Source organism: Hypanus sabinus, chromosome 7 (assembly GCF_030144855.1).
Source record: "Hypanus sabinus isolate sHypSab1 chromosome 7, sHypSab1.hap1, whole genome shotgun sequence".
Classification (NCBI taxonomy): domain Eukaryota; kingdom Metazoa; phylum Chordata; class Chondrichthyes; order Myliobatiformes; family Dasyatidae; genus Hypanus; species Hypanus sabinus.
This window is the reverse complement of record NC_082712.1, coordinates 132,381,529-132,403,190: the sequence shown is the minus strand read 5'-3', so window position 1 is coordinate 132,403,190 and position 21,662 is coordinate 132,381,529. Positions and strand designations below refer to the sequence as shown.

Below are 21,662 nucleotides of genomic sequence, written 5' to 3'. Positions count from 1 at the left end.
CTGTCAGAGGTTCTATACTCGGATCGCACTCTCTCTGTCTTTCTCTTGTTGGTGGCAGTGAGTTTGCTGGTTCTTGAGTTAGTGAACTTGGAAAAAATGACACGGCAGATTTTAACACCACAGATCAGTGAGTTGTTTTGCTTATGTCTCCCCTCTAGCTGAGTGACACCTCTCTGTCCCTTTACTAGGAAGAGAGTGAGTCTGTGGTATGTCAAGTTGATGGGTAAACAATTAGTTTTTGTTGTATTGCAGATCATGGTCTTTCTTTGGGGCTTTGCTATTGCTTGTTTGGTGAGTGGAGGATGTTAATGTTTTTTGCTGGAGTAAGTAGAGAGAGGGAGGTTAGATGCTTACTGCTGCTTGTGTGTGGGAGGGTTGAAGTGGGAGTGGCTCTGCGGTTCTAATGTTTTTTTAAACTGTCACACATTCTTTGGGGTACTCTTCTGTTTTCATGGGTGTCTGCGAAGAACAAGAATTTAAGGTTGTATATTGTGTACATTTCTCTGATATTAAATGGAACTATTGAACTAATGGCAGATACTCTTGTAAGGGGCTGAATTAAAATTTCTTTACTTGTTGCTAATGTCCTTTTAATTGACTACTATAAATTACTCTGTGGGTTAATGGGAAAAAATAACAAGCTGAGTTGATGAGTATGTGTATGAGTAAGTTAGTTGCAGGTTTACACAGGGATAACCAAAAGATGTGGAGTTGGTGGATTGCTTTCCTGGGAGCCCACATGATACTAATGAACTGAAAATAACAGCAGGAGTCGGTCATTTGGTTCCACACACTTGCTTTGTCATTCAATACAATTGTGGCTGTATCACTACTTCAATGTGGTGGTGTTCCTGCTCTGTCCCCATACCCTTTGAAATCTATCTTCATCCTTCTTAAATATACTCAATGACTTGACCTCCATCCCTTCTAGGGCTGAGAAATCAACCTCTTAGTGAAGGAAGTTCTCATTTGAGTCCTTTCTGTCTATCCCATAAGCTAAAACTCTGACCTTGCTCTAGACATCCCAACCAGGAAAAACATCCTTCCTACATCTTTTCTGCCTAGATCTCTCATAACACCACACAATTTTGTGAGATCCTCTCCCATTCTACAAGGTTTAGTTGGCCCCAATCTCTCCTCATCGTTCCAGGAATCAAACTGGTAAACATTCACAATACTCCATTTATGGCTAGAATATCATTCTTTTACCCAAAAGAAGATATAATCAAAACTATTACGCAGATCTAATTACTGAATTTATTTTTTGTGTGCTGGCTAGTAAATTGATACAAAGTAAAAGTGATTCTTGGAATAACACATTTACTCATATCTCATTGTTCTTCTTTAACTCAAAATACATTATATACCAGTGTTCAAATATATTTATAAACAACACTCACAGCATTCTTCAAGTCAAGATACTTTGTATTCCTGGTGACTGGAATTCCCGATAAAAAGGCCAAAATGTCATTATTTGCCTGAGAGAAAAAGAAAAAAAAATATGAATTTGTTGCTTTGATAAAAACATTCCAATACTATGGGTTTATTCCCCTGTTCATCATGTCTTTATTTTCCCGCCCCTGCCCCCATACCATTGAAGGGCAAGATACAGTATTAACTAATTTTCACTTTCAGATGATGATCTGTTTGCATTTCTCCAATTGTATTCTGAAATTTCCAGCCTTCATAATCTTTCTATGATCACTGTCCAGCATATTAGTTTCTTCATATTTAACACAAAATTATGTTTTATACTTGATTTAAATAAAGTGTGTTAATCAATTATAATCACAGATCTAAACAAGCTGTTCAAATAGCCTCCCCTCAATTGACCTAAGGTTGAACAGGCACTTTGAAGCTGGTAGTGGATTTCATCATTGATGTCTGCCTTCAAGAGGTGGCTCCCAAGATCTTGGAAGAGACAAGAGTTTTCTAGCATATTGCTGTGAGCTTCATTGCTGGAAAGCAGCATGGGAAAATTGTTGGAGGACATTGGTTCTGTGCAAGGCCCATCCTCTTGTATGCTTCAGTGCAATGTTTCAATTGTTTTGCAGCATTATCTGCATGTTGCAGTTTCATATTGAGGTTTGAGCTATCTTGGTTCTACAGTGTAGTGACTTCAGGTTGAACCGTTTCCCACAGGTTCTAAAGACTAGCTCCACTCCCATAGAAAGTTTGTTGGAAGTGAAATGTAACAAAGGGCTAAGAAAGAATCAGTAAAATACTGGGGCATTGGCACATACCTTTTCGCCACCTATTTTCAATGAGATTGGTTCTACTGTAGATCTACAAATGTTTGTAGTTTGGGATCATTGATTACATGCTGCTATGGAGCAATACAAGTTGGAAACAAACTTCTACGGACAACCAATCGTGTGGAAATTGTTCCACAGTCCCTCTCAACTGTGGAGTCAAAGGCCTTATTAAGTAAGGTTGAAAGTGTTGTCACATAGTGGTTTTGTTCCTCCCTGCATTTTTCTTGGTGTTAGAATTCTGTGAAGATTACATTCACTGAGCCTCCAGCTAAAAGCTTCCACACTGTGATCTGGAAGGGGGGGAGTGAGGGTGGGGGGCTACTAGGGGAGGGCAGAAAGCCAATAAGGAGAACCTTTATCGCTATTACCATTGGACTCATCTCTTAGAAAATTATCATGATATTTCTGAGGTCCCTCTCTTCACTGATATGCATTATGATATGGTGGCCTTTGTGACCACATCTCTACACTGACAAGTTTTAAAATTTTAGCAGGGATAAGGTCTGTTCCCAAGAGCTTACTATTTTTGATTGATGTGGCCTTCATAACTTCTTGTCAGTTAGCAAAATTGGTACAAATAGCTTGATGTGGATGGAGTCAGGATTATTCAAGCGAAGGAGAATCACAGTTGAGGAGGTCCTCAAAGTTCCTTTAGATGGGTCTTTAGCTGCCTTAATGTTTCTGATAAGCGCTAACAGATTGGACGACCTATCCTAGGTTCAGCACGTAGATGCAATTACAAGGAAGACAGACTATTTCTTATAAAGGTTAAGGATGCTTGTCATGTCACTGAACACTCCAGCAAATTTCTACAGATGTACCACTGGAAGTATCCTGACTGGGTACATCATGGTCTGGTGAGTCGAATCTGCGGGAATGTAAGAAACTGCAGAGAGAAGAGAACATTGCCCAGTACTTCAATGAAACATCATTTTCTACCATCAGTATCTACACGAGGTGCAAACCTCAAAAAGGCAACATCTAACCAGCATCTAGGCCATGCTATCTGCCCACAGCTATCATCAGGCAGGAAATTATTAAGCATGAAATCACAGATCACCAGGTTCACGAATGGCAGCTTGCCATCAACCATTTGGTTCTTAAACCAACCTGCGCAACCTCAACATAGCAAAACTATGACCGCTTTGTGTTACCATAGGTTTTTTTGTTCAATCATGTTCCTTCTTATATAATCTATGTTGTTAATCTCTTATTAATGTTGTGTATCTGATGCTATGTCAGAGATGCTGCTGCAAATAAGCTTTTTAGTGAACCTGTGAATATGTCAATAAACTCGACTGTTGATTTGAGCTCCCACTGTTCTTGGCTCTCAGGACACTTGGGTGTTTTGACCATGCCGACCTATTAAAATGCTGAAGAACCAATACATGTCATGGCAGTTAATAAGTTGCTGCTCCATGTGTGCTTGAAACCCACCAAATGATTTTAAGGTCACAGATGTTTGCTGGACCTCTGCCTTCAGGAACCTGTAGAGCTGTTTCCCATCAAAAAGCGCCTCAAGCCAAGTCACTTTTTATTGTCATTTCGACCATAACTGCGAGTACAGTAAACAGTAAAAATGAAAAGTTTTTCAGGACCATGGTGCTACATGAAACAATACAAAAACTACACTGAACTATGTAAAAACAACACAGAAAAAAAGAAACTATACTAGACTACAGACCTACCCAGGACTGCATACGGTGCACAAAACAGTGCAGGCATTACAATAAATAATAAGCAAGACAACAGGCACAATAAAGGGCAGTAAGTTGGTGTCAGTCCAGTCTCTGGGTATTGAGGAGTCTGATGGCTTGGGGGAAGAAACTGTTACATAATCTGGTTGGGAGAGCCCAAATGCTCCGGTGCCTTTTCCCAGATGGCAGGAGGGAGAAAAGTTTGTATGAGGGGTGAGTGGGTCCTTCATAATGCTGTTTGCTTTGCAGATGCAGCATGTAGTGTAAATGTCCGTAATGGCGGGAAGTGAGACCCCAATGATCTTCTCAGCTGACCTCACTATCCACTGCAGGGTCTTGCGATCCAGGATAGTGCAATTTCTAAACCAGTCAGTGATGCAGCTGCTCAGGATGCTCTCAATACAACCCCAGTAGAATGTGATGAGGTTGGGGGGGGGGGGGGGGGGGGTAGGAGATGGACTTTCCTCAGCCTTCGCAGAAAGTAGAGATGCTGTTGGGCTTTCTTTGCTATGGAGCTAGTGATGAGGGACCAGGTGAGATTATCCGCCAGGTGAGCACCAAGAAATTTGGTGCTCTTAACGATCTCTACCCAGGAGCCGTCAAGGTTCAGTGGGGAGTGGTCGCTCCGTGTCCCCCGAAGTCAACAATCATCTCCTTTGTTTTATGTGCACCTTTTATGTGCAACAGATTAATTCCTCAATCTCCTTGTCATTCACATCAAGCTAGTCCTGGTTCTTCTTGTTATAGAGGCCAAATATCACTCCATAAGTTCCAGTTGTGCCAGACTTTTAGGCAGCCATAAGATACATCTTATGGTTGCCCTAATGTTCTATAGATAGAAGATATATATAGACTTCTTACAGCAAAACTTCTGCTAACACTGATGTCTTGGGATAGGCGGATGAAGATCCTGGTTGAGTAGGCTCCAATGTGAAGCTGAAAATTAAACAAGCTTAATAACTTGGTCAAATTGTGAACACTGAAAAAATCTGCTATCTGTATTTGATTGCCTTCTTGGGTTGATTTTACAAACGTAATAACAACTGAGGTTTTTTGTCTGAGAACTGCTCCTGAAACATAGCCAGAGGTATAGAGGAGTATTTGGAAAGCCAGGAACAAATCCAGAATGAAATCCAACTGTGATCATCCCCAACATGTAGAGAACCTTTCATGAGGTTACCTGAAAAAAGTAAAAGCCTCAAGGATACTAAATACTCCCTATATAATTACAGGTCTTTCTTTTGCCCAAAACCTAGGCTTATTCAAAAACAGAAAAGAATTTCTATAAGAGTAAAACAAGACTGAAGAAGTTTGGCGAATCCCCAAATCCTCAGGACTTTCTACAAGGACACCACCCAGAGCATCTTGACAGGCTGTGTCACCACCTGGTACAGGAACTGTACTACCCTCAATTGCAGGGCACTGCAGAGAGTGGTGCAGAAGGCCCAGCTGTCCTTTATTCAGGACATTACAGCAGCAGGTGCTTAAAAAAGGGCCTGGAGGATCATGCGGACTCAAGCCACTCCAATCACAAGCTGTTTCAAATGCTTCCATCCAGCAAACAGTATTGCAACAGCATTAAGGACAGTACTAAAAGTCGGCTGGGCAACTTCTTTCACCAAGCCATCAGATTTATCAATACACATTGATCTATTGCATATCTCACTGTACATTGTACCTGACTGGACATACATGAATACAAAACAAGTATGTACACATTCCTAGTGTCTGGGCAATATTCTCCCACATTTCCCTTCCTTATTGCTTGTACACAGCAATGGAGATGCAACATAAAGATTTTTATTGACTCATATTGTGAGATGGGTGTAAGAAATAAAGTTCTAAATCTAAAGATGATATACCGTAAATTCCGGACTATAAGCCGCTACTTTTTTCCCACGCTTTGAACACTGCGGCCTATACTACGGTGCGGCTAATGCATGTTTTTTTTTCATGCAGCCAAAAACATTTTGCCTCATAACAGTAGACCAATAAAATTGATGAGTAGTTCACAGAGGTCCAATGAAATTGTACGATAAATCAAGCGCACTTTCACAATTAAATTATTGTAAATCAGTCATTTGTACTCACCCTCATCAACATGGAAAACACTCGAAGAAAAGCATATGATGCAGCTTTTAAGTTAAAGGCGATCAATCTGGCGGTTGAAGAAGGAAATCGAGCTGCTGCACATAATCTTGGCATAAATGAATCGATGGTGAGACGGTGGAGACGCCAGCATGAAGAACTGAGTCAATGCAAAAAGACGACAAAAGCTTTCAGAGGTAATCATAGCAGATGGCCTGAACTTGAAAACTTTCTTGAAGACTGGGTTAACACACAGAGAGCAGGCGGCTGCGGTGTTTCCACCATGCAGATCAGACTGAAGGCTAAAGCAATCGCCACCAAAATGAAAATCAAAGATTTTAGAGGTGGGCCATCGTGGTGTTTTAGATTTATGAGACGAAAAGGCCTGTCCGTCAGGGTACGCATGACTCTGTGTCAGCAGCTCCCTCCCGACCACGAGGAACAACTTGCTAACTTCCGCATATTCACTCAAACAAAGATAGCAGAGAATTCCATCGGGCCAGATGATATCATAAATATGGATGAAGTACCTTTGACGTTTGACCTGCCTCTCACTCGGACTGTTAATAAAAAAGGTGACTCGTCCATCACACTGAAAACAAGTGGCCATGAGAGAACGCATTTTACTTGTGTTCTGAGCTGCACAGCATCCGGACTAAAGCTTCCACCGATGGTGATTTTTTAAGCGGCTGACAATGAAAGTTCAGTGAAAGCTGCCATCAAGAGTACAAACTCAGTTCCAGCTGTGATTCCTGGGGGCACCACGAAGTATTTGCAGCCACTGGACATCAGTGTGAACCGGGCATTTAAAGTGGCGCTGCGCATTGAGTGGGAGGCTTGGATGACGAGCGGCGAGAAATCCTTTACCAAAACAGGACTCATGCGAAGAGCATCTTTAACTCAAGTCTACCAGTGGATCCTAAATGCGTGGAGCCGTGTCACAACATCCACCATCACCAGCGGGTTTCGAAAGGCTGGACTGCTGCGTGATGAAGAGGACCGCGTGCGCTCAAGTGAGAGCGACAATGAAGAGACTGAAGTGAGTGACGAGATCCTGGGGTTGTTCAATTCGGACACTGAAGAAGAGGACTTTGATGGTTTTAGTGCGCAGGAGGAAGATGAAGAAGGCGATCAATAACTTTTCCTGGTAGGCTGCAGTATATATATTTTTTTTACCAGTCGTTAGGAGATATTGGAATGTTGTTCGTGCACTGTTCAGTAAAAAAGTATACACAACGTAATTTGTGTGTTACCGATACGTATGTATATTTAAAAGTAGCTGTGTTACAGGCACTGTTCGAAAAAAAGCATTTGCAATATGTATTTGTTTATGTTACCATACGGATTTAATTAAAAGTTAAAAAATCCTCACGTGTAATATCTTTCTGTGTAAATATCTCATATTACAACGTGGGACACCTGAGGCTTAAAATCCGGTGCGGCCTGTACAAGTACAAAATTGATTTTCTTTCTAAAATTAGAGCGTGCGGCTTTTAATCAGGTGCATTCCGGAATCTACGGTAATACTGTCTACATGAAATCATAAGACAAAGGCTTATCTGCTCTAAAATTTAAAAAAAATTGCTTACTTCATCCAGGACGGCAAATCGTTTAGCCCTCTGCCTCTGACGCAACAATACAAGACCAGCAATGATGTCAGAGGGCACAATGTCCAAGTCTCGGAAGAACTCAGCAAAGAGAAAAGCAACTTCAGAATATGCATCCTTTAAAACAGATAACAGCATTATTAGCAAAACAGAACTGTGATCCTAGCATTATTATGTTTAAAAACAAAATATCTTTAATGTAAAACCATGCATGATGTCTATCATTTGTGAGGTCATCATATGTTAAAAAAAAATCCAGCGTTAGAATTGCAAATCCCATAAGCTTGTAATCTTTCTAGCAATTCCTTTGCAATGAGGTGCATTGGCACTTCTGATGACTTTCTACCAGATATTGGAAAGTTCTATCTTTGCAATAATATATACCCTTCTGTGAATAATGATCTGACATTTACACATACACACCACAGTTCATTGCTCCTTTCAAAGTGGGGTTTAACTTCACAAACTTCTGGTCAGATTCAAAAATTGCACTGTTGAGCCAAGGCTGGTACCTTGTGACGTTATTTCAAGGATCAAAGTAAATTTGTTATCAAAGTATATACTTGTCAACATATAGTACCCTGAGATTCATCTTCTGCGGGTATTCACAGTAAATACAAAGGACACAATGGAATCAATGAAAAACTGCACACAACAATAATGGACAAGCAACCAATATGCAAAAGACAACAAATTGTGCAAATATAAAAAAAGGAAAAAAAGCAATGTAATAATAATAAATAAGTAATAAATATTGTGAACATTGGTTGTAGAGCCCTTAGTGAGTTCACAGGTTGAGGAATCACATCAGTACTGGAGTGAGTGAAGTTAGCTACTCTGGTTCAAGAACCTGATGGGTGAGGGGTAATAACTCTTCCTGAACCTAGTGGTGTGAGACCTAAGGCTTCCTGGTGGCAGCAGTGAGAAGAGAGCTTGGCCAGGATAGTAGGGATCTTTGATGGTATATGCTGCTTTCCTGCAACAGCAATCCTTGTAAATGTGCTCAGTAGTGGTGCAGGCTTCACCTATGATGGACTGGACTGTATCCACTACTTTTTTTTAGGATTTTCCATTTAAAGGGCATTGGTGTTTCCATACCAAGCTGCAATGCAAACTGTCAGGACACTCTCCACTGTATAGATGTTTGTCAAAGTTTTAGATGACCTGCCGAACCTTTGCAAAGTCCTAAAACATAGAGGTGCTGCCGTGCCTTTTTTGTAATAGCACTGGACCAAGTATCCTCTAAAATGATAATGCCAAGGAATGTAAAGTTTCCCTCACCACCTCTGACCCCTCAATGAGGACTGGTTCATGGACCTCCGGTTTCTGGCTGACGTTGAGTTAAAGGTTGTTGTTGTGGCAGCATTTAGCCAGATTTTCAAACCACTTCCTATATGCTGATTCGTCACCATCTTTGATTCGGCCAACAAAAAGTGGTGTTGCTAGAAAGCTTAAATATGGCATTGGAACTGTACTTAGCTTCACAACCATAAGTATAAAGTGTGAAGAGCAAGATTAAACACAGAGCCTGTAGTGCACCTATGCTGAAGGAACAGATGTTGATGTCAATCCAAATTACGGGGTCTGCAAGTGAGGAAACCAAGGATCTAGTTGCACAAAGTAGTACTGATGCCTCTGTCTTGAAGCTTGTTGATTAATTTTGAGGAGATATAATGTATTCTACTAAAATTAAACAAAGATCTTCTAATTTTATAATTACAAAAAGCAGAGAAAAGGGACCAAAATGTGAAAGTCTATAATAAAAAAGATACAAGAAATGGAATGAACGGTTTTGCCTCAATCAGCTCAAATATTTCAATTTTAAATTGCGCAACACTGTGATGCATGCAATGTAGCGTAATGATCTACAAAGAGCTGTATAAATATATTTAAAATATATCAGAATTAAATAGCTGAACACAACTACACTTGACATTAACAGTAACTATTACTGCAAAAGATTAGTGTAATCTTATAGAGGGACCTTAGATAATCGGCCAGATTATTTTCAATCCACTGATTAACATGGCAACATTGCTAGCAATGAACCCTGCTTCATAACTGTACTGTGAGCAGAACTGATCTTATGATGACTGAGCTATTGGACAACACTACCAGTATTCCTGATGACTTTTAATAGTTTGTTTAGTCAAATAGTTATTTCTCCAATTTAAAACTTGTTTACAAATTAGTGAGCTGGAACTGATAAAATTAAGTATAAAAACTGTATTATAAAGAAAATTACGGGAAGAATCTTGAATGAGGGGACATGGTTACTTCTTTTTAAAACTGAGCTTCATTTCTTAAAACAGAAGGTGGTGAATCTCTTGAATTCACTACACCAGAGGAATATGGAAATTAGATCCCTGGAGTTATTTAAAGAGGAGGTAGATAAATTTCTGAATTACAAGGCAAATGAGGTGCAAAAGTAGAGCTAAAATGATCAGATTAGCCAGAATTATATTAAATGAGGGGTAAGATTGAGGGACTGGGAGCTTATTTCTACACATATTTTCTTGCATGTATTCTTTATATGTGTAAAATCATGTAAAATTGCTGTTAATAACAAAAATAGAAGTTAATGAAAAAGTGTTAATTAATATTCCATTTTAAATGAAGTCAACAATTCTTAAGATTCATAGCAGAGTGCATGAACAGAGGAATCTTGGTGTCTATGTACAAAAATCCCTCAAAGTTGTAACACAAGTTGATAAGTGGTTAAGGTGTAGCTGTATGGTTTATTAGCTTTCATTAGTCAATGGATTCAGTTCCAAAGCTGCAAGGTAATGTTGCAGCTTTATAAAACTGTGGTGGAGTATTGTCTTTAGTTCTGGTCACATCGCATAGGAAGTATGTGAAAACTTTACAGACAATAGAGAGATGTACCAGAATGCTCTGTGGATTCAAGAGCATGTTTTAGGAGGAAAGACTGAGCAAACTGGGAGTTATCTCTTTGAAGCCCCCCCCCCCCCCAGGGCAGCAGTGGTTAACATGAGAGGCCATACTTTTGAAGTTATTGGAGGAAAGTATAGTTGGGGGGGGGGGGGGAATGTCAGAGGTCTTTTTTTTAAAAAAAAAGGACAGGGTGTTAAGTGCATGGTGCATACTGCTGGAGGTAGCAGATACATTAGAGATGTTTAAGAGACTCTTGAGTAGGAACATGGCTGAAAAAATGGAGGGGTATGTGGGAGAGGAGGGTTACATTGATCTTGGAGTAGGTCTGTATCATGCTATGCTGGTCTAACAACTCCATTCAAATGACTGGACTGTATTCCAGCTAAGGTAGACATGAATTGAGGGGCCATTACAAAGGTTACAGGATGTTCTTGATCTACAGTATACAGTGAATTTAGAAAGAAAGCAAGGGGTCAGGAACACCAGTCTGACTTCCAGTGTATTCCATACTCCCATATCGCTGCAACACACTGACACATGCTGTACTGTGCATAGTCACATGCTCTCATTATTTATTGAGCCATTTTAGCAGGATTAGAAGCAGCTTAAAGGTCTGAAATTTCAAGTTCTCACATTAGGCTGGAGATGCAACGGTCAGGTTTTGACAGATGTGGCCTTCTCTCATGCACAATAAACACATGATAACAGACTCAATAATTGAAACAGAAGACCTATAATTTCGAGAGATAGCCATAAATATATTTTATCAATTTTAACTCTGTATCTAGCAACACACGACTACTTTTCAATATGGATCAGATTTAGAGACCAAAATTCTTCAAGTATGCCCCAAGAGAAAAGGTTTATTTTAAGCTTAAGTACCCACAAATTAGTGTTTTTAGTTAGGCTTTTGCTGCTCTACTCACTACAAACTGCATCCTCAATTTTCTAGTTACTGCCTCCAGATTGATCCATCTTCCTCATCTATGATATTCCTTTCCATCCTGTATAGTGCCCCAGTGTAATACAGTGATAGTCTTGTGCCCACGAAAACTGTGTTTTACTTTACAGCTATAGAATACAGTTGGATCTGTAGCTGGATATTAATTTAGGCCAATAAGCTGTTCAGGCCAGGATCAACGCTATTCCAGGAAATCTTGCATATCTCAACTCCCAGCTCCAGGACTAGTAGAGTATGGTGTTCAGCACTAAGTGAGCCACAGGAACCTGAACGTACAGTGGGAAATAGGAAGAGGGCAGTGGCAAGGGATATTAATAGAAATTCAGTCTTGGGTCTTCAGCCATACCCTCCCACTCCCCATATATGGTTGCTCTTTTTAAACATTTGAGGTATTTCTGCAGTTTCCAGAAACAAGCTAACAGGACTACCAGTGTGGCGAGTGCAAAAGTGGGCAGAAGGAAAAAAGCAAATGCAGGCCTGGCTGACCAGTCCTGGCGGCCAGACATGCTGCACCACAGCTGCACTAATTGAGAAACCACAAAGTTAATAGGATAGTAATCTTCATTCACACCAAGTTCCAGTATTGTCATTAGAATGAGATACACCATATACACACATACAAATTTCTTTGCAGTTTGCTTTATTAGACTACTAAAGTGAACTATCATCAGATACAATGCTGCCAGAAACTATTGCTAATCACTATTTCTCCAGCAGTCTGAACCTAAGTGTCTGCCTACAGTATTAAGGACGAACCTACTGACAGTCCCATTTTATTATACTCATAACAAATGCTATTTTGAGATTTTAATTGTAGGAATCGAAATGACTTAGAACAGCACACCTGTTTCTAGGACAACTAAACAGTGAGCAATCAACTCATCCCAATCAGATTTTACCTGCCTCATTTTCAGTCACAAAACCTTACAAAAATAAGCTGCCCATTTTGTACTGGAAAATATGATTTAACTAATACAATTTGGCCTACTTGTGAAGGTGCTTCAGTGCATTCGGGCTGATTTCCCATTTTCATTTTTTCCCTTAAATCAACCATTTGTAACAGATCATTGCAAACTAAAGAACAAAATATTTTAAGTATATTCTGAACAATAAAAAAAAACAACACACTCAATACTACTGGAAGCTGCAAGTGCTGGAAATATTTCTGCTTCATTTTCTCACATTGTTTTTCCACCTTCCTCTAGCTCTATTTATACTTCTCTTCATCTCTGATGAAGGCTTAATGACCCAAGATGTTAACAATATCTTTCTTTTCACATATGTTACCAGTCCCTTTGAATATACACAGTATTTCAACTTTTTAAATTTTTGGAGCTAGGGAAATTGCTATAGTATTTAATATTGTTATCCAATAGCGTTCCCATAAAAGAAAGTGAAAATGAAATTCTATTGTTGGGGGATATAGCTCTAAGGCAAGTAAAAATTGAACATGGTTTAAAATCTCAAGATATGCTGTGATAAATTTCCACCTAGGGTACTGAAGAACTTGGATAATTGTCTTGGATAATTACAAGCTCCCTTGTGGATATTCTTCATTTCAGTGAAGTCAAGCAAAATTCAGATTTGTGAAATAACAGGTGGCATTCTTTACAAATCCTGTTGAGAAACTTAACAAATTGACCCAGAAATCTGGCAGTGGCAAACTTCCCACATTCACCTATACAGTGAGTTCAGCTTATCATGCTTTTGGTTTAAGAGCATAAAGATTCACGTGTGGCCATACATACCAGAACTGCCAATGTAACCATCAGTGTGAGTATCCAGTTTGCGATCTTCAAGATGCATGGCTTTACACTGGAATGGAACAAGTTCCATGACCATTCTGTGCTCATTTTGTTTAATACCTGCTCCCTTTTAAGTTGGCTGTTTCTGGTGCACCTGTATCACCCTACTTACTGCACTGCATATTTATAATCTCTGCAAAAGCCATGCTGATTTTGAACAAAGTTCTCACCCTGGAGCCTTGTAATTCATGCTATTGTGTATTTAATTTCAGTAATATTTGAGTAATATTGTAAATAGATTGCTTGATTAAGCATTCTTTGTTGTTCACATAATACATTGCATGTTATCTGTAAGAGTACATAAATGGCATACATCACCACGCCACCATGTCATATGCACGCACACTAAGTAAAAAACAAGATTTGCATTCCCAGCTCCCTTAATTTCCTTTTAATTACTTTTTGTTTTGGAGTTACAAAACATACATAACAGTGACAAGGTGACAAGGAAGTTTTAAAAGGAGCTGAGATTAAAGTGCAGTGAAATGTTCAAGTTCTTTTTAAAGAAGCAGTGCATCATGTGCTTCTTATAAAGGGATAGAACATGGTCAAGTTTTTTAAAAAAGGCAGAAAATGAACAAATTCATGGGTTTAAAACAGTGCATACCAGGTGATAGTAATCATAAAAAAACAGAAATGGCTGACTACATCAGAAATATTGACACATTTGAATACACTACAGAAAACTGATTATATACAGAGTGATTGAGTAAAATTTCAAAGAAAATGAAACAGCTAATGAGAAACATTATTGCTGAGTGCATTGGGTTTAAAGGCAAAGAATTTCAAGTGTTCAATTTCGAAGTTCAAGTGTTCCAACCAAATCAGATAAAGTGAGCTTTGTTGATATTGTAAAAGTAATGCGGGAACATTTAGAACCAAAACCATTGCAGTTTGATAAAAACTTTAGGTTTCGTAAGTGGAATAAAAAGGAACGCGAGTCCATTTCAGCTTACGTGGCTGAATTGAAGAAGTTGTCTGAGCATTGTTAGGTCAGTAATGGGCTTAATGATACACTGAAAGATCATTTACCTTGTGGAATCTTACAAGAAAGCATTCAAAAATGGCTCCTAACTGAAGCACAGCTTACATTTAAAAGGGAAGCTGGAATGGAAACAGCAGAGACACAATTGAATTACAGTCAGCACTCCTTACCTGCGAACTCCGCATGTGCGAATTCAACCAACCGTGAATCGCGAAAACCTGGAAATACTCTTCCAGCACTTCTTGTTCAAGCATGTACAGACTTTTTTTGGTCATTATTCCCTAAACAATGCAGCAAATATTAAGCAATAGCAAATTTAAATAGCAGCAAGAAGCTGAGAGGGAAGAAGTAAAAGAAGCTCGGAGAGAAGCTGTTTTTTTTGTACTGATCGCGGCAAAGAGGCTAGACTGAACAGGCACTTGACATAGCGTGCCAAAGGTTTAAAAAGACCGCCATATACAGTGGCTATCTTCAGAGTGGACTGAGACACAGTGAGACAGCTTTAGCTTAATCAGGCTAATCTGTTTCTCAAGGACAGGCAGAGGCAAGGTTCTATCAAGTGCGCTCTCCATTCGTGTCAGGTTGATGTGAAGGATCAAAAACACAAAACTCAATAATTAAACCATTGCGTTGCTTAGTAATAATTGTAGCTTTCATCAGAGCACAGCCTTTCTCACTTTATCCTTTAAAATTGTTCCAATCTTTGACTGACATAGCCTAACGCTTTTCCAATGACCAATGGCTTTTCACCTCATTCCGATCGTTTTATTACTTCCACTTTATTTTCAATTGTGATCGTGATTATTTTCGTCAACAGAAACACTGCGGATTCAGAGCTCTGATGCCAGGTCGTAATGTCCACAGCACTGAGACAGGTTAAATAAGGTCTGGGGTTCCGCTGGGTCCTAAGGTTCACCGCATTGAGACAGGTTGAATAAGAGACTTAAGCACCCTCAAGGGGTCCCGGAACCCATCCCTCGTGGATGAGGAAGGCCGACTGTACAGTCAGGAATGAAAGTTAGCATGAACAATATTGCAACATGTAAACAGAAACTTGCCTGGCTGAACAATTTGTTTTATCATTGTGGCAGGAGCTCATATACACCAAACCAATGCAGGTTTAAAGGCAAAACTTGCAGAAAATGCAACAAAGTAGGACAACACATACAAAGAGCATGTTGGATAGACAAAAATAAATGTACTTCACAGGGAAGAGAAAAGGATAAATCTGCATTCGGTTGCAGAATCAAAAGGAGCACTAATATGCATACTGTTGATGAAAAGTCTGATGATAATAATGATAGTAATACAGAACCAGATAGCATTGACATTTACAATATGAAAACTAACAATAGACAAGCAAAATGGCTTACACAAGAAGGGAACGTTAAATTAATTAAAATGGATTTGGATACAGGCTTAGCTGTTTCAGCTATTACATAAGATTACTTTGAATGACATTTTGAAGATACTAAAGCTAAGCCTGCAAGTATCTAACTAAGAACTTAATCTGGAGAAAAAAATAACTCTGGTGGAAAGAGATTCGCAACAGTGAAATACAACAACCAACAGGCCACATTGGGCTTGTATGTGGTAAAAACAGAAGGGCCAACCCTGTGAAGACATGAGTGGCTGAGACAATTACAATTTGATTGGAGATCCTTTCAACATTTATGTGCCACATCCCCTGTAATAGAGTTAACTGAAAGCAATTTAAGAAAGGTACTGAATAGTACTAAAACTGTCTCCTTGCTGTACACATAAACTGTTGCCCAACATAAACTGTTACCAACCTTAGTCCCTCTGGTCGGAAAGCATACAGGAGCAAAAAAAGGACCATGCCACTCAGAAGAATTATGAAAGTGACCAAAGCAGTGGTCTGACTACAACCATATTTGCAGGCAACATAATTTAAGAAAACTTCTGACATGTTAGGCAATTGCTTGCGAAATGTGGCTTGGTCTTAAACTGGAAGTTAGTTCGAGGAGCTTCAAGAAAGTTGCAAGCATTCAGGTTTTTTGAGTACGAAGAACAAGAATCTACTATGCATACAGTAAGGTTATTGCATGAATTTCAAGTGAGAGACAAAAAGCTGCTTGTAAAAGTAGATGAAAAGACCAACACCCAGCTGGATGAATGGAAGGCCAAACCAAAAGGAGTCAATGGACAGATCAAAACAGAGGATTCCTCATAGGGTCACAGAGCACAGAAACAGTCCATTTGGCCAATCTAGTCCATACTGAAATATTATTTTGCCTAGCCCAGAGGTACCAACCTGGAGTCCATGAACCCCTCGGTTAACAGTGGAGATCCAATGCATAAAGGCTGGGACTCCCTGGCCTTGTCCCATCAATCTGTTCCAGACCATAGCCCCCTCACCCCCATACTGGTCCCATCCATGTATTTATCCAAACTTCTCTTTAAAGTTGCAATCCAACTCAGGTCCACCATTTCCGCTAGCAGCTCATTCCACACTCTTGAGTGAAGACATCCCCCCCTTGTATTCTCTTTAAACAGTTCTCCCTCCCCCTTTCTCCTCTCTCCCCCCCCCCACCCTGTCCTCCTCTCTCCCAGCGTCGTTGGAAACCTCATGCAGTCATGGGAACATGCAAACTCCTGAAAGACAGCAGCAGGAATTGAACCCAGGGTGGGGATGGCTGATTTTGGTACAGCGATTACACTGAGCCCTTGTCTTGCCCAACGCTCCAGGGAGTAAAGGCCAAACAGATTCAACCTTGCCCTATAACTCAGACCCCACAACAGCCTCATAAATTTTCTCTGTCCCTTTTGATGTCTTTCCTGCAGGTATGTGACCAGAATAGCGTACAATCTCCAAATCAGGCCTCGTATTAATGCTACAGCTCATCCCAATTTCCTGCATTCGGATCCTAGCACTGTCCCTCCCTCCTTCTCCCTAAACTCTTCTGCAGAGACTGGACACGGAACAGGAAGTGATCACGTTGGTCAGCGAGTGGTCGATTGGGGTGAAATATTTGCCCAACCAGGTTCCTGCCGACTCCCCCCGCTGGCACTTTTTCTTGTACACACATTCGCACGAGGGCCAGACCCTCGATTCCCTGGGTGAGTTGCTGTAACAAGTTTGCTACCTCGGTGAGGAGTTCTGCAGGGTGACTATTTTCCTTCCCCCACAGAGTGGTGGGTGCCCGCAACAGCTTCCAGGTGCGGTGGTACACACAGATACAATAGTACAATAGTGGTGGTTAAGGGGCTGCATATCCTGTTTGACACAGATATCATAGGCTGAGAGGCCTGCTCCTGTGCTGTCCTGCTCTGTGTTTGAAGTTTGGGTATTTTTGCTTTTAGGGTATTGGGAATATTTAGGGGTGTAATTTCTATGTAAAGGGAATGGACTGTAGGTCAACACCATCAACGAGTTTCTTGCTGACAGAAATAATGAAGGAACTGCACAACATGCTGCTGCCTGAGTCGATGGAGGCTCACAGTCAATTAGTGAGTGGCTGTCTTGATCACTTTCCTTGTGATAGCAAGATCCCTTTGGTCGTTGTTAATCTGATACGTCACAAGTTCGATTCGCTATTTACTGGATATGAGCAGGGTTGAATAGAGTGGCCCTAGTCCTTGGTCAGAGCAAAGATTAGGCCTAAAGCCAGGTCTGTTGTTTACAGCCACCCAGAGTGAGGGGCAAAGCCACTGCGCTTCACCGAGAGCGATGAAGTACAGTCCCTAGGAGTTGGTGCCCTCCTACGGTTTTGCTCGATAGAAGACAAGCTCTGTTGTAGCTGACTGTAGATTTTTTAGAAGCACTTAATAGTCCTGGGCTTTAACTGTGAGGTCGCTTGCTTTTCAGCCACTAGAGTAGAGGCCTCTGAACCATCACACTCTACAGGGGCAGTGTAATGCAGTTGCGGCGACTGAAGACTGAGGACTGAGTGGTCTGGACTATACACATAAATATTTGTCTGGTTGTGGTTTTACTAACATTCTATAGGTGCTTGTATACGTAAGGATTGGGCCTATAGCCATGGAATCACCTAATGAGCTTTGGGGGCCAGTCGACAGATAAGATTGGTTGGTTGGGTCCTCTGGGCTGTATATATACATGCATATCCTGTGCCGTTGTATTTTTACTGATATTCTATATAAGTTTGTCATCTTGTATGCATCAAGCTGGGGGAGGAGGGGAGGTGATGAGGCGAACCTCAGGACTCTTCTCACATGATTGTGATCTTGTGTGTGTTCCTGTATGTGACTGTTGGTAATGTGTCTTTGCAACTTGACACCGTAGTAACACTGTCTTGTTTGGTTGTATTCATAAGTATTTTGCTTGTTGTTTGCATAATGCATTGTGTGTTATCTGTAGAAGTACATAAATGGCCTATGTCGTCATGCCACCGTGTCATATGTGCATGCCTTGCTTAAAATAAAAAACAAAGTTAGACTCATATTCCCGGCCCCCTTGTTTTCCTTTTGATTAGTTGTCATGTTTTGGAGGTACGAAACACGACACACACCATTCCCTTTCTCACTCAGAGCTTTGGTTGGTATTCTTTCCTGTGCACACCATTCAACAGTACTTAAGGTTAGTTCCTACAAATCTCATCAACAATACAACAGCTTCAAAATTCCCGTGGTTATCAATGCTGCTGCCTCTCAAATAATTCTTTATGCTGCACTTCATTAGTTCTGCTCCTCATATACTCATTGCTAATTTCTAATGTATTTGGAGACAATTATTTTTAATAACGTACAGTGCCAGTAATAGAATGAAACACAACCCTCTTCAATTACATTGAGCATGAATATCCACCATGCATGCAGGAGATATTCTACCGCAACATGATCAGTAACATCCACTGCAGCTTCTTACAGTACATGTAATAGACACTTTCAATGCTTCCCTTTCGTCTCTTGACATTCTCAGGACAGAGGTATTAAGGCTATCGGGTTTCATTGATGTTGTCGAAGTAAACTCAATGAAAATCAACCATCTTGTGATATTTGAACAAAAATGGCAAGAAATTTGTTGTAATTGTTTATTGTAAGTGGAAAGTGCTTTCTGAAGAGAAGTGAAAACATATTAAATAATTATTTCTATAAATGATTTGGGAGAAAGCAAAGGAGAAAGGTATGGAAATGTAATGGTTTATGACTAGTTCAGACAAAGAGAAGTTGCTTCTGTAGTGAATAATGAAAGAACCAAATACACAGATTTAAAGAATATACAAAAGATAAAGGTTGATGTAAACAAAACTTCTATTGTGCAGAGTGATTATGCAGGACTGATAGAAACGGAATTAACTTGGGTATTAAGGAAATATTTGGATAGGCACGAGTGAAAATAATTTGCAGGGAGAAGACTAGAAGAATGGGACTATTACTCTCTGGGGCTTAGTTTAATCTCACCTAAAGGACAGAATATTCAGCATTACAGCACTTTCCCGACATCAAGCAGTGCAACATACAAGACTTTAGTGCTTAGGATACTGTTAAGAGATTTGAATTCAGAGCATTCCAAAATAATGAAAAGAAATTTGATATAAGCAAAGTCACATATCAGAAGGATACCAACTACAAGTATCTGTTGTATTTTATTGTTTTTTTGGCAACCACACATCAAATCACCTTCTCAATATAGAGAACAGAGGCCCCAAATGAGAATATCAATTGTACTTACTCTCTGGGTGTCCTGTGTACGGGTGCAACAAAGAAAAAATTTCAATCGTCGACTCCAACTACTGGCCTGCTCTTCCTCCAAACGATGGCTGTAATTCAAATACATATATTTAGTCTTAACATTTAACTTGTCAAGATAGATAGTTCAATTTTGAATATGCCTTCCTAATTATAGTTCCTTACAATATAGGATATGACTCGGCCCATTGAGTCAATGCCAGATCTCAGAGTAATTCCATCAATCCCATTCCATTTACTCCCCATAATCAATTTTCTAACACAGACAATAAATCCTCCCCTATCCCATTCTATTCCCCTACCATTCACATACCCTGTATACTTGGGACAATTCACCTAACAATCTTTATTTCTTTGGGATGTGGACGTGGAAAGAAACCTGAGCACGCAGGAGAAACTTGCACAGTTATTACAGTATTTAGTCATATCTTGGAAAATGGGCACAACAACACTTTACAACTAGAAGCTCACTGGAGACAACTGGAAGCCAAACTAGCAATCCACCTTATTACAAGTAACGAAATAGCCATATCATCTTTTTTTTTAAATTTTAGGAAAAGCACTATTAGTGCTAAGAATGAATAGGTAAGTTAAAGTTTATCAATAACCTAAACCTAAGTCACTACCACCCAAGACACAATATGCAGACTTGTGATTTTGGAAGAGTAATTATGAACTCACTGCCTGCAGGACTGTTTACAACTACCTGTCATTAAATCATAATCACTCCAAATATGCTACCCTGATATGAATCCTAATTACCAATTTGTACAGCCAGAATCATGTGAGCACTGTTTATGGCAACAAAGATGAATCCAAAGAGTGGAGCTAATTCTGTATTGCAAAACACGTTTTTAATCCTCTGTTGACACGAGGGAACAGCAGTGAATGCAGCTGCCTCATAGCTCCTGGAACTCAGGTTCAATTCTGACCTTGGCTGCTGTCTATGTGGAATTTGCACATTGTTCCATTACTGCAATTTAACTGGCTATTCTAGGATTTTTCCCCCTTTTAATTTTAATTAATGTGAAAAAGAATTAAAGAATGGGGTGCTAGAGGAGTTGAAAGACATGTGGGAGAGAAGTTAATGGGGTACAAGACAATAAGGAGGTAGAATGGGATGAATGGGAGCCATTGTAGGGTATAACAAATAACATGCCAGTTTGTGAAAGAATTGGGAAGTTATGGGGAACATTTTGCTATATTTTGAAAATATAAGATGAGAAATTACTGGCAACAATAATATCAGATTAATACAAACTTTCAGGCAACATTTGACTTTTCATGACAGCAACTGTGCTGGCATTTTCTGGGTTTTTTTCTGATTTCTACAACATCAGCAATATTTTACTTCAATTTAGTTTACTGCTGTCCACTGAACACATGTTCCAACAGAAACCTCTACTGCAATCCTAGTTTGCTTTAAAGACCACAGTAATGAACAAAAAATGTGAATGCTAGTATGTTTTCAGACAGTTATCTTTACTCCTTTAATGCCAACACAGGAAGTTTTGTGATTCTAAAGGTCCTCAGGACAGCAGTGGGAACTGCATGTAACAACCACAATATGCTAGCAGCCAGCTGCTAAGTACTCTTAATTGTTTTCAAGTTCGGCTTCTGGAGTTTCTCAACAAATTTTACTACGATATTTACTATGCTCTGATTGCAGCCATCTTTTTGAGAGGAGGAAGATATC

General features: G+C 39.8%; 1 protein-coding gene across 2 annotated transcripts in view; it reads right to left on the bottom strand.

Annotated features, from left to right (window-relative positions):
* The window catches only part of dagla (diacylglycerol lipase, alpha), a 370,588-nt gene that overhangs the window by 96,999 nt on the left and 251,927 nt on the right, over positions 1–21,662 (bottom strand). For both annotated transcript variants that reach the window (XM_059975669.1, XM_059975670.1), the window contains 3 exons: positions 19,950–20,037; positions 7,630–7,764; positions 1,401–1,478 (listed from right to left, as the gene is read on the bottom strand). In XM_059975669.1, coding sequence (XP_059831652.1) covers positions 1,401–1,478; positions 7,630–7,764; positions 19,950–20,037 — 301 coding nt within the window. The remainder of the gene's footprint in view (positions 1–1,400; positions 1,479–7,629; positions 7,765–19,949; positions 20,038–21,662) is intronic.